Below are 15131 nucleotides of genomic sequence, written 5' to 3'. Positions count from 1 at the left end.
TTAGGGATAGAGGGAAGAATCAGAGTACGAATGGCCACAACCACTGACCCACAAGCTTTGCTTTGAAGAATGCTGGTGTAGAAGGACCGAGGTTGAAACAGACACTACAGAATGACAGTCTCTGGTATCCAGAGCAGATATTGTGATGTCATAATGCCTCATTCCACCAGTGCCTAAGAACCAATCACATCAGTGATGTCACAATGGCTTCATTATCCTTGGCTCACATAAGAATGAGAGTATGAATGGCCACAACCACTGACCCACAAGCTTTGCTTTGAAGAATGCTGGTGTAGAAGGACTGAGGTTGAAATAGACACTAGAAAATGACATGGGATTATTTCCTGCGGTTATCTACAGGGACGGGAACGGTGATGAATTTTGTCACCGTGTCATTCTCTATTTCACATCTTTGTGGTGGCAGGGGTTCAGTGACCACTGGGGGGAGTAAGGGAGGGGCCATGTCTTAATCCCTCCATTTGGTCAGTTTGGGCACCTTTGGTCCCTTATTTGTCTTTAAAACAGGTCCAGCTCCAAATGTCTAAATGGTGCTCTGAACATTTTGTTAAATATTTGATTATTGCTGCAAATCATGCAAGTGCTAAGCCCACCCAAATCCCTCCCATAACATGCCTCCAACACGCCCCCTTGAGATTTAGATGCACCTCAGAGAAAAAGCCAAGCAAAACATGTAGAAAGTCAGTTTTATAAATGACTATTTGGATGTCTTGACAAGATGTCCAAGTGCCACTTTATGCCATTTTTTGGACATCTTTTATTTTTGAAAATGAGCCCCTTTAGTCCCGGATTCTATAAAGGGCGCCATTGTCAGTGGCCGCTGATCGTGCGTCAATTGCATGACGACACCATTTACAGAATTGTATCTTCGGGAAAGGTAGATGCCGGAAACATAGGTCTGGGTTTTCAAGATCCACATTTCCATCGCGTACCTTTGATGTGAATCGTGCCTACAGCGGCACTTCATGGCGCTTAACGCCACTCCCGGTGTTAGCCACGCCTACAGGGGCATTAGGTGCCTTAAAGCGCCTTTTAGGTGTGATTCTGGTGCTGTTTTTTTTGGTGCCACTAGGCATCTTGAAATTCATTTTAAAAGGTCTCTTAAATGGTGTTTTGCACTTAGGCATCAGTAGGGCGCTTAACAGTGCCTAAGGGTTCCTTTTACGAAGCTACGTTAGCGGCTTTATCGCACGCGACTTTTTATCACGTGCTAACCCCCGCGCTAGTCGAAAAACTACCGCCTGCTCAAGAGGAGGCGGTAGCGGCTAGCGCGGCCGGCAGTTTAGTGCACACTATTACACGCGTTAAACCGCTAATGCGGCTTTCTATAAGGAGCCCTAAGTCAAGGCACTGTCTATAGAATATGGACCTTAGTGTTTTAGCTTTTATCCATACCTATCCCAATCGGTTTAGTGTTTAGAGATAAACATATTTTTCTCTAGCATAGTAATCCCATTGGGGTCAATGGATGCTGTTTTAAAGCTTCAGGGAGAAGATTTGATTTCTAATTTATTCCCTTTAAATAGTCATAATGTCAGATGTGTTGTACTTTTTATTTATTTTTTTTAAATAAAGACAAATGCTTAACCAGATGGTATTCTTCCTGGGGTTTATGGAACAGTTGGTTTTCCAACTCTGCACTTACATAAACAGATTTTTTATTTCAAGCTAGTGGATCCTAAATTTGGGCTGTGTGTCTAATTTTATTGATTTAAGTTTCTTACATACTGTTTGCAAATCATCATAGAGGTGCACATTCAGATACTGTGGAAATTTCCCTCTCCCTGGAGGGCTCATAATCTGAGTTTGTGCATGAGGAATGGAGGGTTAAGTGACTTGTCTACAGAGCAGAAGGAACTAGTTGGATTTGAGCTGGGCTCCCCTGGTTCTCAGCCCACTGTTTTAAGTACTAGGTGCTCCTCAACTCCACTGTGTGGAAGGGATCTGGGATTTGGCTCACACTTTCTTTCAGTTGCAGTTCAAGAAAACCTGTGCTTGACCACGGAAGATATTTTCCTGAACCCAAAGGGCTTTCAGCCCAGGTTTATACCCAAATCTGTCTTGGGGGATTCCCAGCCAGTCCAGTTTTCAGGATATCCATAATGAATATTCATGAGTGTGAGTTTGAATAAATTATTAATGAATTGTGAGCATGTGTAGTAAGCTTTCTTCCTCTCATTGTAATGAATATTCATGAGATAGATTTGTATACCAAGGAGGCAATATACTGTATATAAACCAATCTCATGAATGTTCAATGTGGATGTCCTGAAAACCAGACTGGCTGGGGTTCCCCCAGGACAGGCTTAGGAATCACTCACTTAGAGGGAACACTGGCCACCTTACTCTAGGTGGCTAATGCTTTTGAACTCCTTTCTTTAGCCCAGAAGAATAGAAACAAAAATAAAACAAGATGAGACCCTCTAGCACAGGGATCTCAAAGTCCCTCCTTGAGGGGCGCAATCCAGTCGGGTTTTCAGGATTTCCCCAATGAATAAGCATGAGATTTATGTGCATGCACTGCTTTCAATGCATATTCATTGGGGAAATACTGAAAACCTGACTGGATTGCGGCCCTTAAGGAGGGACTTTGAAATCCCTGCTCTAGCACATCCTTTCATTGGCCTAGAACAGGGGTAGGCAATTCTGGTCCTCGAGAGCCGGAGCCAGGTCAGGTTTTCAGGATATCCACAATAAATATGTATGAAATATATTTGCATCTCAAGGAGGCAATGCATGCAAATCCATCTCATACATATTCATTGTGGATATCCTGAAAACCTGGCTCCGGCTCTCGCGGACTGGAATTGCCTACCCCTGGCCTAGAACAGTCACAAGAAAAGCAGGAGTTCAAAAGCATTAGCCATCTGGGGTAAGCTGGTAGCCAGTGTACCATCTAAGCCAGTGATTCTTAAACCTGTCCTGGGGGAACCACAGCCAGCCAGGTTTTCAGGATATCCACAATGAATATTCATGAGATTGATTTACATATATTGCTTCCTTGGTATGCAGATTTATCTCATACCTGACTGGTTGGGGGTCCCCCCAGAAGAGATTTGGGAATCACTGCTCTAAGCTGGATGCATGTGCACACAGATCATGAACTCTCCACCCCAAATGGTAAAATATTTTAATTAGGTGTTATAAAACAGCTGAACTACTTAGCTTATATGGGTGCTTTGCTCAGCTAGCAGAAATCAATTTTATTTTATGTTTTCTAATTCTATGATGTTAATGTAGTGTACTTTCAGTGAAACAATTAAATAACACTTGAAATCCCCATATTATTTGCAATATGCTTGCCCCAGTAAACTTGGCTTATTGCGTACAGATTTGATTTTGGGTTAAAAAAAATTGCACAAAATAAAATTTTTGTACATTGTAGCCTGTCAAAGATTACATAAAACATTGGGGGGTGACCCAATTACTATCTGGTACTGAAAGTTTCAATTTACCTTTAGTTATGTGCAGGATTTTATTTTTGCTAGCAGATTTACTTTATTTTCCTAGACTTTTATGTGTGTTTGGTTTTTATGTTGGTTTACTAGTATTTATTTTTATTTATGGTTATGGCTACCTTATTATCATTTTATTAATTTTGGTTTGTAGTAACTTTTTGTCTGTACTTTGATTGCTTTTATCAGTTTTAAATGCAAGACTTATGTATTTGGTTATTTAATTCACTGATTGAGTTTTTATAGTATCTATTTTGCCAAGCAATTTTGTATGTTATCAGTGCAGCATTGCGTTCAGGAAAGCTCCTCGCCTGATTTCTTTGTATTTTTGCATAATTATTTCCATCCCATTTGGTTCTTGAATAGTCTTGCATTGAACATCCTGGACCCCTGAGGAAGAAGTGTTTTCCGAAACATGGACCGTGTCAGGTCCAGCACATCTTACATAAAGAACCAACCTATGGCCGTAATTATTTTTACTTTTGGTTTTATCACTTTTATTGATGTTATTACACGTTTTATGATTTTTAATTGAATAAATTCCTGCACCTTGTACACGCTCTGCATTTTTATTTTGGTTGTTTAAGCAATTTTGTATGTTATGTAGCTTTGGCTATGGATGGGAACTTTCTTTTCATGGTCTTGGGAGGAATGGAGTGAGGAAGAGAAATCTGCCATTAGGTGATTTGATCCGACCAGGCCTGAATATCTAATTTTTCTGATGTATTTCACAGTGATATGGGAGGATACCAAGTTAAAGTTTAAAATCACCACAGAGGAGGACGTGGCCCAGTTGCGGAAGGACCTGCTGTTTTCTCTCCTGGTGTTTTACCCTGATATCAATGAAGACACCTTAAAGAAGCAAAGGATTAAATTGGTGGTTACAGGTGAAGGCATCCAGGAACAGGTAGGTCAAGCGTTCCTTTACTTCCTTATTTACATGTAATGGTGTGCTAATCTTTCACCCCTGGGTAAATCTGCCTGTGCTGTCTAAAGTGAAAAAGTCCCCACCCTTCTAATGTAGAGTCACTAAGGAGGTGATAAGAGAGGTATCCTATGGCAGCTTTGGGATTGATCCTGCAGAAGGTCTGTGATGACACTGTGGAGGAGTGGCTTAGTGGTTAGAACAGCTGTCTCAGCATCCTGAGGATGTGAGCTTGATTCTCACTGCAGCTCCTTGTGACTCTGGGTAAAAAACACTTCATTGCCCCAGGTGCAAAATAAGTACCTATTTAATATATGTAAACTGCACAGAAAAAGCAGTAAACAAATCCCAACCCCTTTATGTAGAAAAGGTCCATTTTTATTGAAAGTTTAAATCTGAAAATAGTTCCTTCCATGATATAACATATTTTTGTTGTGGATCCCGCTCACCATTTTGGGTTTTGCTTCTTCATGGATGAGGTGGTAGATGCATGAACAGCGACCCAGTGGAGGTCCATTGGGTGCGCATAAAGAAAAGAGAGCCGTTCAAGATGGCCTACAAAGCAATACATGATGAAAACTCTAGCGGTCTCGCATCGGACATTATACGTCCGTGCTCTCCTCACAACTCAAGAATAGCATATCACCTAAAACTGACATTTCTTGCTCTTAAACATATTCAATGAACCCCCCCCCCCCCAACTATTCAAATCTACCTTTGAATTCCAGGCTCTCAAAGTATGGAATAGCCTGCCATTATATCTGTGACAACTTCCCTCCTATCACAAATTCAAGAAGATCTCTTCTCCTTGTAACTCTCATGTTCCCTGTCCAGTTATGTCTTCTAGATTCTCATTGTAACTGGAACAACTTAAGAATGTCTGGGATATGTACAGGGGATCCATAGTTGAAGTGAGGGAAAACCAGAGATCAATAGAGATCTGTGTGTGGGTTTTCAAAATGAAAATGCAATTATTGTTGCAATTTTTTTTTTTTTTTGGGGGGGGAGAAGGGGGGTTGTTTTGTAGCCTAAAAAATAAATTACAACAAAACAGGAAAAAAAGGAATAAATACTAAAGAGACTTGAAATGAAAGATAGCTCGCATATGTGTCTAGAGCAGAAAGGGAGTCTATAACATTGCACCAGGAATGATATTCAACAAATGGGATGGCCTTCCAGTTCTTAAATACCATCATATTCTCTGCATCTTTTCTTTGTGTAATTTCTTTCTATCCCATAGGTACCCATATCCTGTATCAGTCTGTCTTCTAGCTCTGCTCCTCATCTTGTCCTTTTCATCTATCATCCTGAATTTCATGCTCTCAGGATCTTACTAAGACAGAATCACACCCACCCTGGTGTCGCTGCTCTGCCCACTGCAGCCAAGAAGTGAAAGGAATGGACAGAGAAGAAATTTTAGTGTCATCACCTCCCTTGAACCCCATGTGGCTACACAGATCTAACTATGGCCCTGCAATCCCTTACTCACTTGCCTTGGAGTTGAATTTTAACTTACGCTATTCTCAGTAGCTCAAGGCAAGCAGAGCTGGTGGTAGACATGATGGGGCCTAGGGAAGCAGAGCAAACAGTGGGTCAACAGGTCCTAGGTCTGTGCAGTGGGTCAAATCAGGCTGGAAAATGGGTGGGTCTGATGGGGCCTACCTATTCAAGCTCTGTTTGAATATTATTTCATAATGATTTTTTATTACAGTGGTCATTTCGAGGTAGAATGGTGTTCCCATGGTTAGCAAGGTGCCAGAATGTTTTAAAATGGTGTTTTACTTGTTAAATAGTTACAGAATTGTCAGTGATTATTCAGTATAATATGGATGGGCCATGGATAATGGGCTACATATCAGTGGGTCATAGGTCACTGGTTACAGGTGTCAAATGGGTCAAGGCATACGATGGTGAGGGGTCCCCACAGCCTGCTTCCAGGATGTCCCCTCTTCATCATTAGGCAAACTTAGGACCCAGTGTGACATGGAGGCCCAGAGCAATTGTCCTGATTTCCCACCCCTAATGGCAAATTACATTCAGATACAGTAGCCCTGGAGGGTTTAACATTCTAAGGGCTCTTTTTACTAAGATGCACTAATGGATTTAGGGCTAGATTCACTAAGCAAACCGATCGTGTACCTCTCGGTTTGCGCTCACTTTCCGACTCTGGCTCAGGCTCAATTCACTACCCTTCCTCCAGACCCCATCCGCACCCGATACAATCTGCACATGCAAATGAGTAAAAAGGCATGTAAATTTCTTAACGCATCGATTCATGAAACCATTTCGTCCAAACTGACTGGCCTTTCCTGTCCAAAAAGTTACGATTGCTGAGGACCAGTCATTTACATCCTTGACGACTATTTCTGCCTAGCAACTGACGCGCGTATGTTAAGGACCCCATTAAAAATATATATCTACCCCTCCAAAAAATCCAAAATGTATCAAAACTTTTAAATATGTAAACGTTCATGTACATAAGCGTTAGAAATATTTTTTTCGTTTTTTTTTGGAATGCGCATAGCGAGCGCGGGAGTGAATCTCAGATTTGTAATGCGCATGGTGAGAAAATCACGGATTAAACCCCATGCTCTCCTTGCGCTTTGTGCCTTTCAAATATCAAAGCCAAATAACAAAAAAAATCCAAAATCAAATAAAACTTTTATGGGCCAGCTAACCCTCCCCCCCCTTCCTTCCTTCCAGTGAAGTCCTAAAGAGCTAGTGCGTGCATTATGAGCTTCAAAACCAACAAGGATACAGTGCGCACGTGCGTCGATTGATGTTTCAGCGCTAATAGCGGCGTGTTTACGAATGGATCATTTGCATGGACAAGCTTTACTGAATCGATCGCATACAATGACTCGGAAACGGATAGGACACGAAGCGGATAGATTTCGGGACTTTAGTGAATCCTGCCCTTAGTGCATGCTAGTGATTAGCATCCACTAAATGCTAACAAGCCCATTTTATTTCTATGTGTACCTCAGTAAAAGGAAACTTAAGTTTATGTCTGAGGCAACTGAAGGTAACAGGGTAATTCTGTGGAGTATGCACTAACATTTACATACCAGGTATACATCTAAATGTTTTTGGAATACTACCATATATGTGCATATATGCCAAAAAGTGTGCATGTCTTAAAGTATCTTACACCAAAAACCCAGAAAAGGTCAAAGTACAACAACATAAGAACATAAGAATTGATGCTGCGGGGTCAGACCTGTGGTCCATCGTGCCCAGCAGTCCGCTCACGAGTTGGACCCCCAGGCCAAAGTCCAGTGCTCCAAATGAGTCCAGCCTCACCTGCGTACGTTCCAGTTTAGCAGGAACTTGTCCAACTTTGTCTTGAATCACTGGAGGGTGTTTTCCCCCATAACAGACTCCAGTTTTCTACCACTCTCTGGGTGAAGAACTTCCTTACGTTTGTACGGAATCTATCCCCTTTCAACTTCAGAGAGTGCCCTCTCGTTCTCCCTCAAAAGTTGGGACTAGTCTTTAATTAATTAAACCTGACACGGGCTGCGTCAGGAGTCTCGTAAAATAAAAACAAAAGGAATTGACCCCAAAATATCCACAAAGAAGAAAATCCAGAGAAAACAAAAAAAAAAAAACCCCTCTGTGGAGTGATGATGTTCCTAAATGGACTTTATTTGAAAGTGTCAAAGTTCCAAAGGTACACTGAAATCATCCACATAAAAATAAATCATCCACATAAGAGCCTTAAAGGACCTAGTCCGTTAGGAATACAGGACCCTTTCCATTGCAAATGCAAGCAGTGTCTCACTTCCGGCTCACCACACAATTGTTTCAAACATTCTCACCTTTATAGGACCCCTGAAGAAGACTTTTTGTCGAAACGCAGACCGTGTTGGGTCCTGTATCCCTAGCAGACTAGGTCCTTTAAGGCTCTTAATGTGGATGATTTATTTTTATGTGGATGGAATTATTTTATGTGGATGATTTCAGTGTACCTTTGGAACTTTGGCGCTTTCAAATAAAGTCCATTTAGGAACATCATCACTCTACAGAGTTTTTTTTAATTTTCTCGTAAAATAAAACCAGCTTTAGCAAACCGACGGTGCAAACCCTAGCGCAGTCAAACGATACACACCATCAGCATTTTTATAAAAATCTAGAGCTGACTTAGCTGGCTTCTGGGAAGAGGCCCTTCAGTGTGGGTGTCCCATGCTTATGCATATAAGCTACTAGAAGCCAGTTAAGGGCCTCTTTTATGAAGCTGTTTAGCATGGGCTGCTGTGGTAACGGCCCCAAAGCCCATAGAGATTTAAAGGGCTTCAGGGCTGTTGCCACACGGAAGCCACTAGCACGGCTTTGTAAAAGAGGGGGGTAAGTCAGCTCTAAATTTATATAAAAATGCTGATGATGTGCGTCATTTAACAAGACTCTGCTAGGATTTGCACCATTGGTTTGCTAAGGCTGATTTTATTTTACAGGTTGACCCACAAACATTCACAAACTAAAGGGCACAAAATAATCAAATTTCAAAATCCCTTCAAAAGAATCAGTACTAATTTCTGGTCTGGAAAGCAAACAGTTTCTGCTTTCAAACTTCTAGTTCAATCATTGTTGCCGAGTCTTCTTGACTATTGCAATATAGTCTATTCAACATGCACTAAGAAAGAGATGGCTAGGCTTAGATTAATTCAGAATATGGTGGTGAAATTGATTTATGGCTTGAAGAAATACGATCATGTGACACCCTTCTAGTTCGTGTTTTGTTTAAGTTGGGTTGTCTTTGCTATAAAGTCGTGTATGGTATTGCTCCAATATCTGGGCGAGATGGACCTCTGGTCTGCCTCAGCAGAGGCAACTTCTTATGTTCTTAATATACTGTATATGACTGATAGATTCCTTATAGCATCTTATAAACACAGAAGAGGATCACACGCTTTGTTTATTTTTCCATCTGCTCAAGGTTGTAAGAATAAGAAATCTTTGAAACATACATTAGCATTCCAGGCTGCTTTCTATGATATGGAATTTCGACCATTGTTGCAAACATTATAGAACTCAATTGAAACCTTATCTCTTATCTGATGAATTAAGCTATAAGTTAAAAAAAATTATTTTATTATTAATCTTTTGTTAACCGCATTGAACTTATGGTTACGTGGTTTATAAGTACGATGTTATGTTTGTATCATCTTTATTTGCTAAACACAACGATTTGTTGGGAAGGAGGAAAAAGCCTCAGACTCTGACCTACTGCAGTCTCTTTTACATGTAGGCAGGTAAAAACTTAGGAGATATCTCAATGGCATAAAAAACGGTGATGGGATAATTGCGCGCCAGACACCAGCGCGCTGTGGAAAAACTTTGTTTTAAAGAGCTCCGACAGGGGGTGTGGGGGGGGGACCCCCCCACTTTACTGCATCATTTTCATGCTGCCATTGGGGTGGGGTGGGGGGGTGCAACCCCCATTATAGAGAAAATGGAACTTTTCCTGAAAATAATTGGAAAAAGTTCCGTTTTCTCTATAATGCAGGGTTCCAGTCCTCCAAACCCCCCCCTACAGCAGCGCAAACACTATGCAGCAAAGTGGGGGGAGGGGTTTCCCCACTCACACCCCGCTTTGGAGCTCTTTAAAGTTAAGTTTTTCCGCAGCGCACTTCTTTCTTGTGCCAAATTGTCAGCGCTGGATTGTTGGTGTGCTGGTGTCTCGCGCGCGACAGACTATGAACCTAAAAAATCTCCTCCTTACCAAATCTGGTGCATTAAACTAAATATACTAATTCATTCCCAAACTTTAGAGTTTGTTCATTCTATATGTCAAACTTCAAAGTCCACTTGTATTTGGAGTGCTCTCACTGGACATTGAAAAATGTTTCAGAGTTTGGCTGTGTTTGGGGGATGTTGGCAGGAGGGCTTGGGATTCCTCCAGCCTGTAAGTGGCCGTTCGGGGTGGGGATCGCGATCGTGGCAGGAGAGATTAGGCATCTCTCCTGCCGCGATCGTTGCGAGGGATCATTGCGGTGTTGTTTTTGACAGACGCTGGTTACAGAATCCAGATTTTAGGAGGACTGGCCTCTCCTTTGCCTAAAAGGTCTTCTTTTGGGCGTTTGGGACTTGGGCGATTTTTTGGGTTGGGAATGTGTTTTAATTATAGACGTTGTGGTGGTCTGGGCGATTAATCTGTTGAAAGTAGAGGTAGGCCATTATCAAAAAAAAGCCCCTCATTTTGGACATTTTCCCTGCTGCTACTTTCAGCGTTTAGGGGCATAAAGGGGACTTAAGACATTTTTTTTTATTATGCCCCTCCACACATTTACATATGTATGTTTATGTTTATTAAAATTTGATATTCCATTATACCTTTCACAAGTTCTATGCGCAAGAATTTACAGCAGCTTAACAGTGGGTGTAAGTGTTTGTGTCTACATTATATAACCTTATGCTAGGATTCTATAAAGGAAAGTAGGTGCCCAAGATCTCATAGAGTAGCTATGGAATTTGAACTCTGGCTTTGTTGGTTCTCAGTCGGCTGCTTCTCTGCTCTTCCTTTCTATCATCTCTCCTTCCTGTACCATAGTCTTACATTTATTTATTTTAATAATTTATATGCCGCATATCCTACAATTTTATGTGGCCCTGCCTCAGAGTGTTTTAAAAAAAACAAAACATGCGTCCCGATTGACTGGTTAGACAGTGGTAGGATGCCTTCTGCCGCCTACAATCGGGACGCCGTTTATAGATTTTGGCCCTTACTACCTAACCAATACCTTCACATGTCAATATTACATTCATGCACATGCTATATTGTATAATCTGAGCACATACATGTATATTTAGGTGCTAAAATGACAGAATTAGGGGAGGGGGGTTAAGGGCAAATGGAATAAGAGGCACTAAATGAAACTCAGTAAATTTCTGATATTTTTCTGTAGATGTGGAATGGTTTCAAGTGATAACAGCTATGGCTCAGACTTCACCAATTGCAGTCCTGAATGTGCTCCCTTACATTTTTCTGCTTCTTCCAAGCCTCTGTCATTTTTATTTTCATTGCCATATGAAGCTTCTAATCTGTGCTGACAATCTGTAATCATCATTCTGGCTTGAAGTTGTCAATTTTTTCTGCCTTTAGTACATTAGTTTCAGGGTTTGAACGTTCCTGCTCCAGCTCCCCGAAGCATCCTTTTTAGTGGTGGGGGGAGATTTTGGTTTGTTACATTTAAACCTTGATCTTTAACTTAATATAATATATGCCAGCACTTTTGATTTTTAACCATTTCTGCCTGCCTTTGGATTCATCTCCTATACATTCTCTGCATATAAGAGTTAATTTCATTGCATTTATTAAAATGTATAGGCCAAATGTATCTCATAGGTATGTACTATACGGTGTTAAAATGAACATACATAATTAAGAGTTACTCTTTGATGTCTGCCTTTCTTCTCTCTCTGCCTGTAGGTGGTGTGCCTTTCTCAAAATACTCGCTCTTTAATCATCACTACAGAGGGGATGGCTACGCTTCATTCTCACCGACAATTTGGCTTTGTAGTTTCTTTTCAAATTCGCCACCACCATACTGGTAAGAGCCTTTGATGCCCATTATCTACTTGATAAGACATCCAGGAATGGTTTTGAGTAGGGGGAAAATCAAGCAGGGCAGTTGCCTGGGTTCGTACTGGCTCAACCTCCTCTTAGTTTCTGTTTTGCCCTCCAGAGAAGGGGGTGGGGGTTAGGGTTACCAGACATCCGGAGGAAGTCCGCACATGCGCAACTGCTACGCGATGACTTCATGTATATGTGCATATGACATCATTGCATGGCAGCTGCGGACTTCCTGCCCAACAAGAGTAGGCATTGGGGGCAGGGCTAGGGCAGGACTGGGGGCAGGATTACGGTGGAATTGGGCAGGGATGGGCAGAACTGGGAGGGGATGGGAATTTGGAGTTTCCGATTGGAAAATCTGGCAACCCTAGGTGGGGGAATATGTGAAAAGACCCTGTATTTCACTGCTGCATCAACCTTCAACCTTCACTTCAGCCTATGTATGCCCTGATTCGATGATATATGCATTATAGTAATACCTCGACAGAACATTATCATTCCAAGCAGGCAAATGGAACAAATGTTTAACCAACTTCATCTCAACCACACTTTTGTACCAAACGTTTAGGAAGTCAATCAAAACTTATCTCTTTGACAAATTTCTCTGACCCCACTTCAACCTTGATGTACTCCTAAAACGCTTCCAGATAAACTTGACTAAGCTTGACTAAGATCCAACATGGCATCCTCCCTCCCGTTATCCCACTCTTCTGGAACTCCTCTAACCCTAATTCCACTAGATCCTCCCCAAAACTGAAACTATCATTCCCCTCTGCAAAAGGTATATCCCACGAAGGAAAACTAGGAACATCCCTCCCTTTTAGAACCACAGAACTCTGGAACAACCTCACATCCCCGCTCAGAATTTCAAGCTCCCTCCAATCCTTCCGCAAACACCTGAAAACTTGGCTCTTTTCAAAAATCTAACACCTCCCGCTCTTTGGTACCCTGTCCCTCTTTATCTTCCTAGCTCCTTTCCTATAACCCTTCATTGTAGCTCCTTTTCAACCTAACCCTGTAAACCGTGCCGAGCTCTACGCTTGTGGAGATTATGCGGTATACAAACCTAAGGTTTAGTTTAGTTTAACATGCCAATATAATTAAAAAAGTTATCTGTAATGTCGCTGTCTGTATACAGTCTCTTCGCCTGTAAACTGCTTTGAACTGTTTGAGGTATGGTGGTATACAAAAATAAAGTTATTATTATTATTACAACATTCAGAAATCCTCTATAATAAAACCCTAAGCGCGCATGTGCACTTACAACACCGTGTTCCCTGACAGCATGATGTGTGCCTCCATGCCGAATTCGATTTCAGGTGCATGGGGTGGCTTGCGACAGCTTGCGGCGCGTGCAGCGATTTGGGCGACAGTGATGATCTGACTCCTGCGCTGCCAGGATGCCTCTTCTCTCCCCCGGACCAGCAAACGCAGCAACCACGGGGCATTTGCTAGGCCGGCCCACTTTGACAATGCAAGGCTGGACAGGGGGAGCAGGGAAAGGAGAAGGCCTACTGCTGGACAGGGGGAGCAGGGAAGAGGTGCTGCTGGACAGGGGGGAGAAAAAAGGAAGGGAGAAGGCCTACTGCTGGACAGGGGGGAGGTAAAAGGAAGGGAGAAGGCCTACTTCTGGACAGGGGGAGCAGGGAAGAGGTGCTGCTGGACAGGGGGGGGAGAAAAAAGGAAGGGAGAAGGCCTACTGCTGGACAGGGGGAGCAGGAAAGAGGTGCTGCTGGACAGGGGGAGGTAAAAGGAAGGGAGAAGGCCTACTGCTGGACAAGGGGGAGAAAAAAGGAAAGGAGAAGGCCTACTGCTGGACAGGGGGAGCATGGAAGAGGTGCTGCTGGACAGGGGGGAGAAAAAAGGGAGAAGGCCTGGACAGGGGGAGCAGGGAAGAGGTGCTGCTGGACAGGGGAGAGGTAAAACGAAGGGAGAAGGGGACAGGGGGGAGGTAAAAGGAAGGGAGAAGGCCTACTGCTGGACAATGGGGAGCAGGGAAGAGGTGCTGCTGGACACGGGGGAGGTATAAGGAAAGGAGAAGGGCTATTGCTAGACAGGGGGAGCAGGCAAGGGGTGGTGGTGGACAGCTGAGGAGAGAGAGAGACAGAAAGAAAGAAAGACAGACAGAAAATGGCCAAGGAGAGAGAGAGAGAAAGAAAGACATACACACACACATCTATTCTAGCACCCGTTAATGTAACGGGCTTAAAGACTAGTATAGTTATAATTGTATACAGACACATTCCAGATTGTCAAGCACACAGTTTCTTATACTAGCTGCATTAGATGCTTGGCTGGACCTCTGTAGTATGAGTTGCTGGTTCAGTTTCTTCTCCTCCACAGAAAAGGTACTGACAAGTACAGAAATCCAGCAGCTGCTATTTGGTAGAGATGAGAAGTGTTTTAGGAAGAAAATGCCAGTCCTGCTCATGTTTGCAAAGGGGAAGCGACAAGAGGTGGAGGTGGTTCTGCCAATTTCCTCTCCCCAAATGGATGAGTGTGTGGCGTCAGATACTGCCCTAGATTGCCAGACTCGGTAAGTTTACTGAAGCCAATGATCTAATAACACATGAATCCCCTTCTGATAAAAGTAACAAAGGTAAGCCAAGGTACACCCAGTTGATTAGTGAAAAGTTACCCTTAGCACTCCTAGTTTTCATATCATGCAGTGCTAGAAATTGTCTGCTAATATCACTGACGGGAAATGCTATTTTTGTCTTAAGTAGAATGAAGACCAGCGTCTACCTCAACACCAATGATGTCCATACGTTATAATTTTTAAAAGACTTCAGGACTCTGGCGGCTGTTTAAGCAGCTTTTAAAATTTACAACTTTTTGTCTGGGGAAACTGGATATCTAGTAACTCTACACTTGCGCACCTATCCAGAGTCCTTCTTCTTCCCCCACCATGCACCTATCTGGAGTCCTCCTCCCTCTCCCACTGCTGCGCACTTATCCGGAGTCTCTTTTCCAACTCCTGTCCCCCCACTTGGGGGGATCCTGTGCTAGCTCACCTGGCGCTGCTGTAACTCTTCATCCTATCAATAGCATGAGTGAACTAAAAACACTGACTTCGTCAACTTGGAAGCTTTTTCTCTGCAGAGGAAAAGATTCTGGGTCGACGAAGGCAGCGTGTTTAGTTCACTCATACTGCCAATGG

General features: G+C 42.6%; 1 protein-coding gene across 1 annotated transcript in view; it reads left to right on the top strand.

The window, feature by feature from the left end:
• Nucleotides 1–15131, top strand: part of AMH (anti-Mullerian hormone) — a 37542-nt gene that overhangs the window by 15296 nt on the left and 7115 nt on the right. The window contains exons 2-4 of the mRNA XM_033953830.1: nt 4208–4380; nt 11828–11948; nt 14315–14507. Coding sequence (XP_033809721.1) covers nt 4208–4380; nt 11828–11948; nt 14315–14507 — 487 coding nt within the window. The remainder of the gene's footprint in view (nt 1–4207; nt 4381–11827; nt 11949–14314; nt 14508–15131) is intronic.

The sequence above is a fragment of the Geotrypetes seraphini genome, chromosome 8 (genome assembly GCF_902459505.1).
Source record: "Geotrypetes seraphini chromosome 8, aGeoSer1.1, whole genome shotgun sequence".
Lineage (NCBI taxonomy): Eukaryota > Metazoa > Chordata > Amphibia > Gymnophiona > Dermophiidae > Geotrypetes > Geotrypetes seraphini.
Note: the sequence above shows the minus strand (reverse complement) of the source record. Positions and strands in the feature narration are given on the sequence as shown.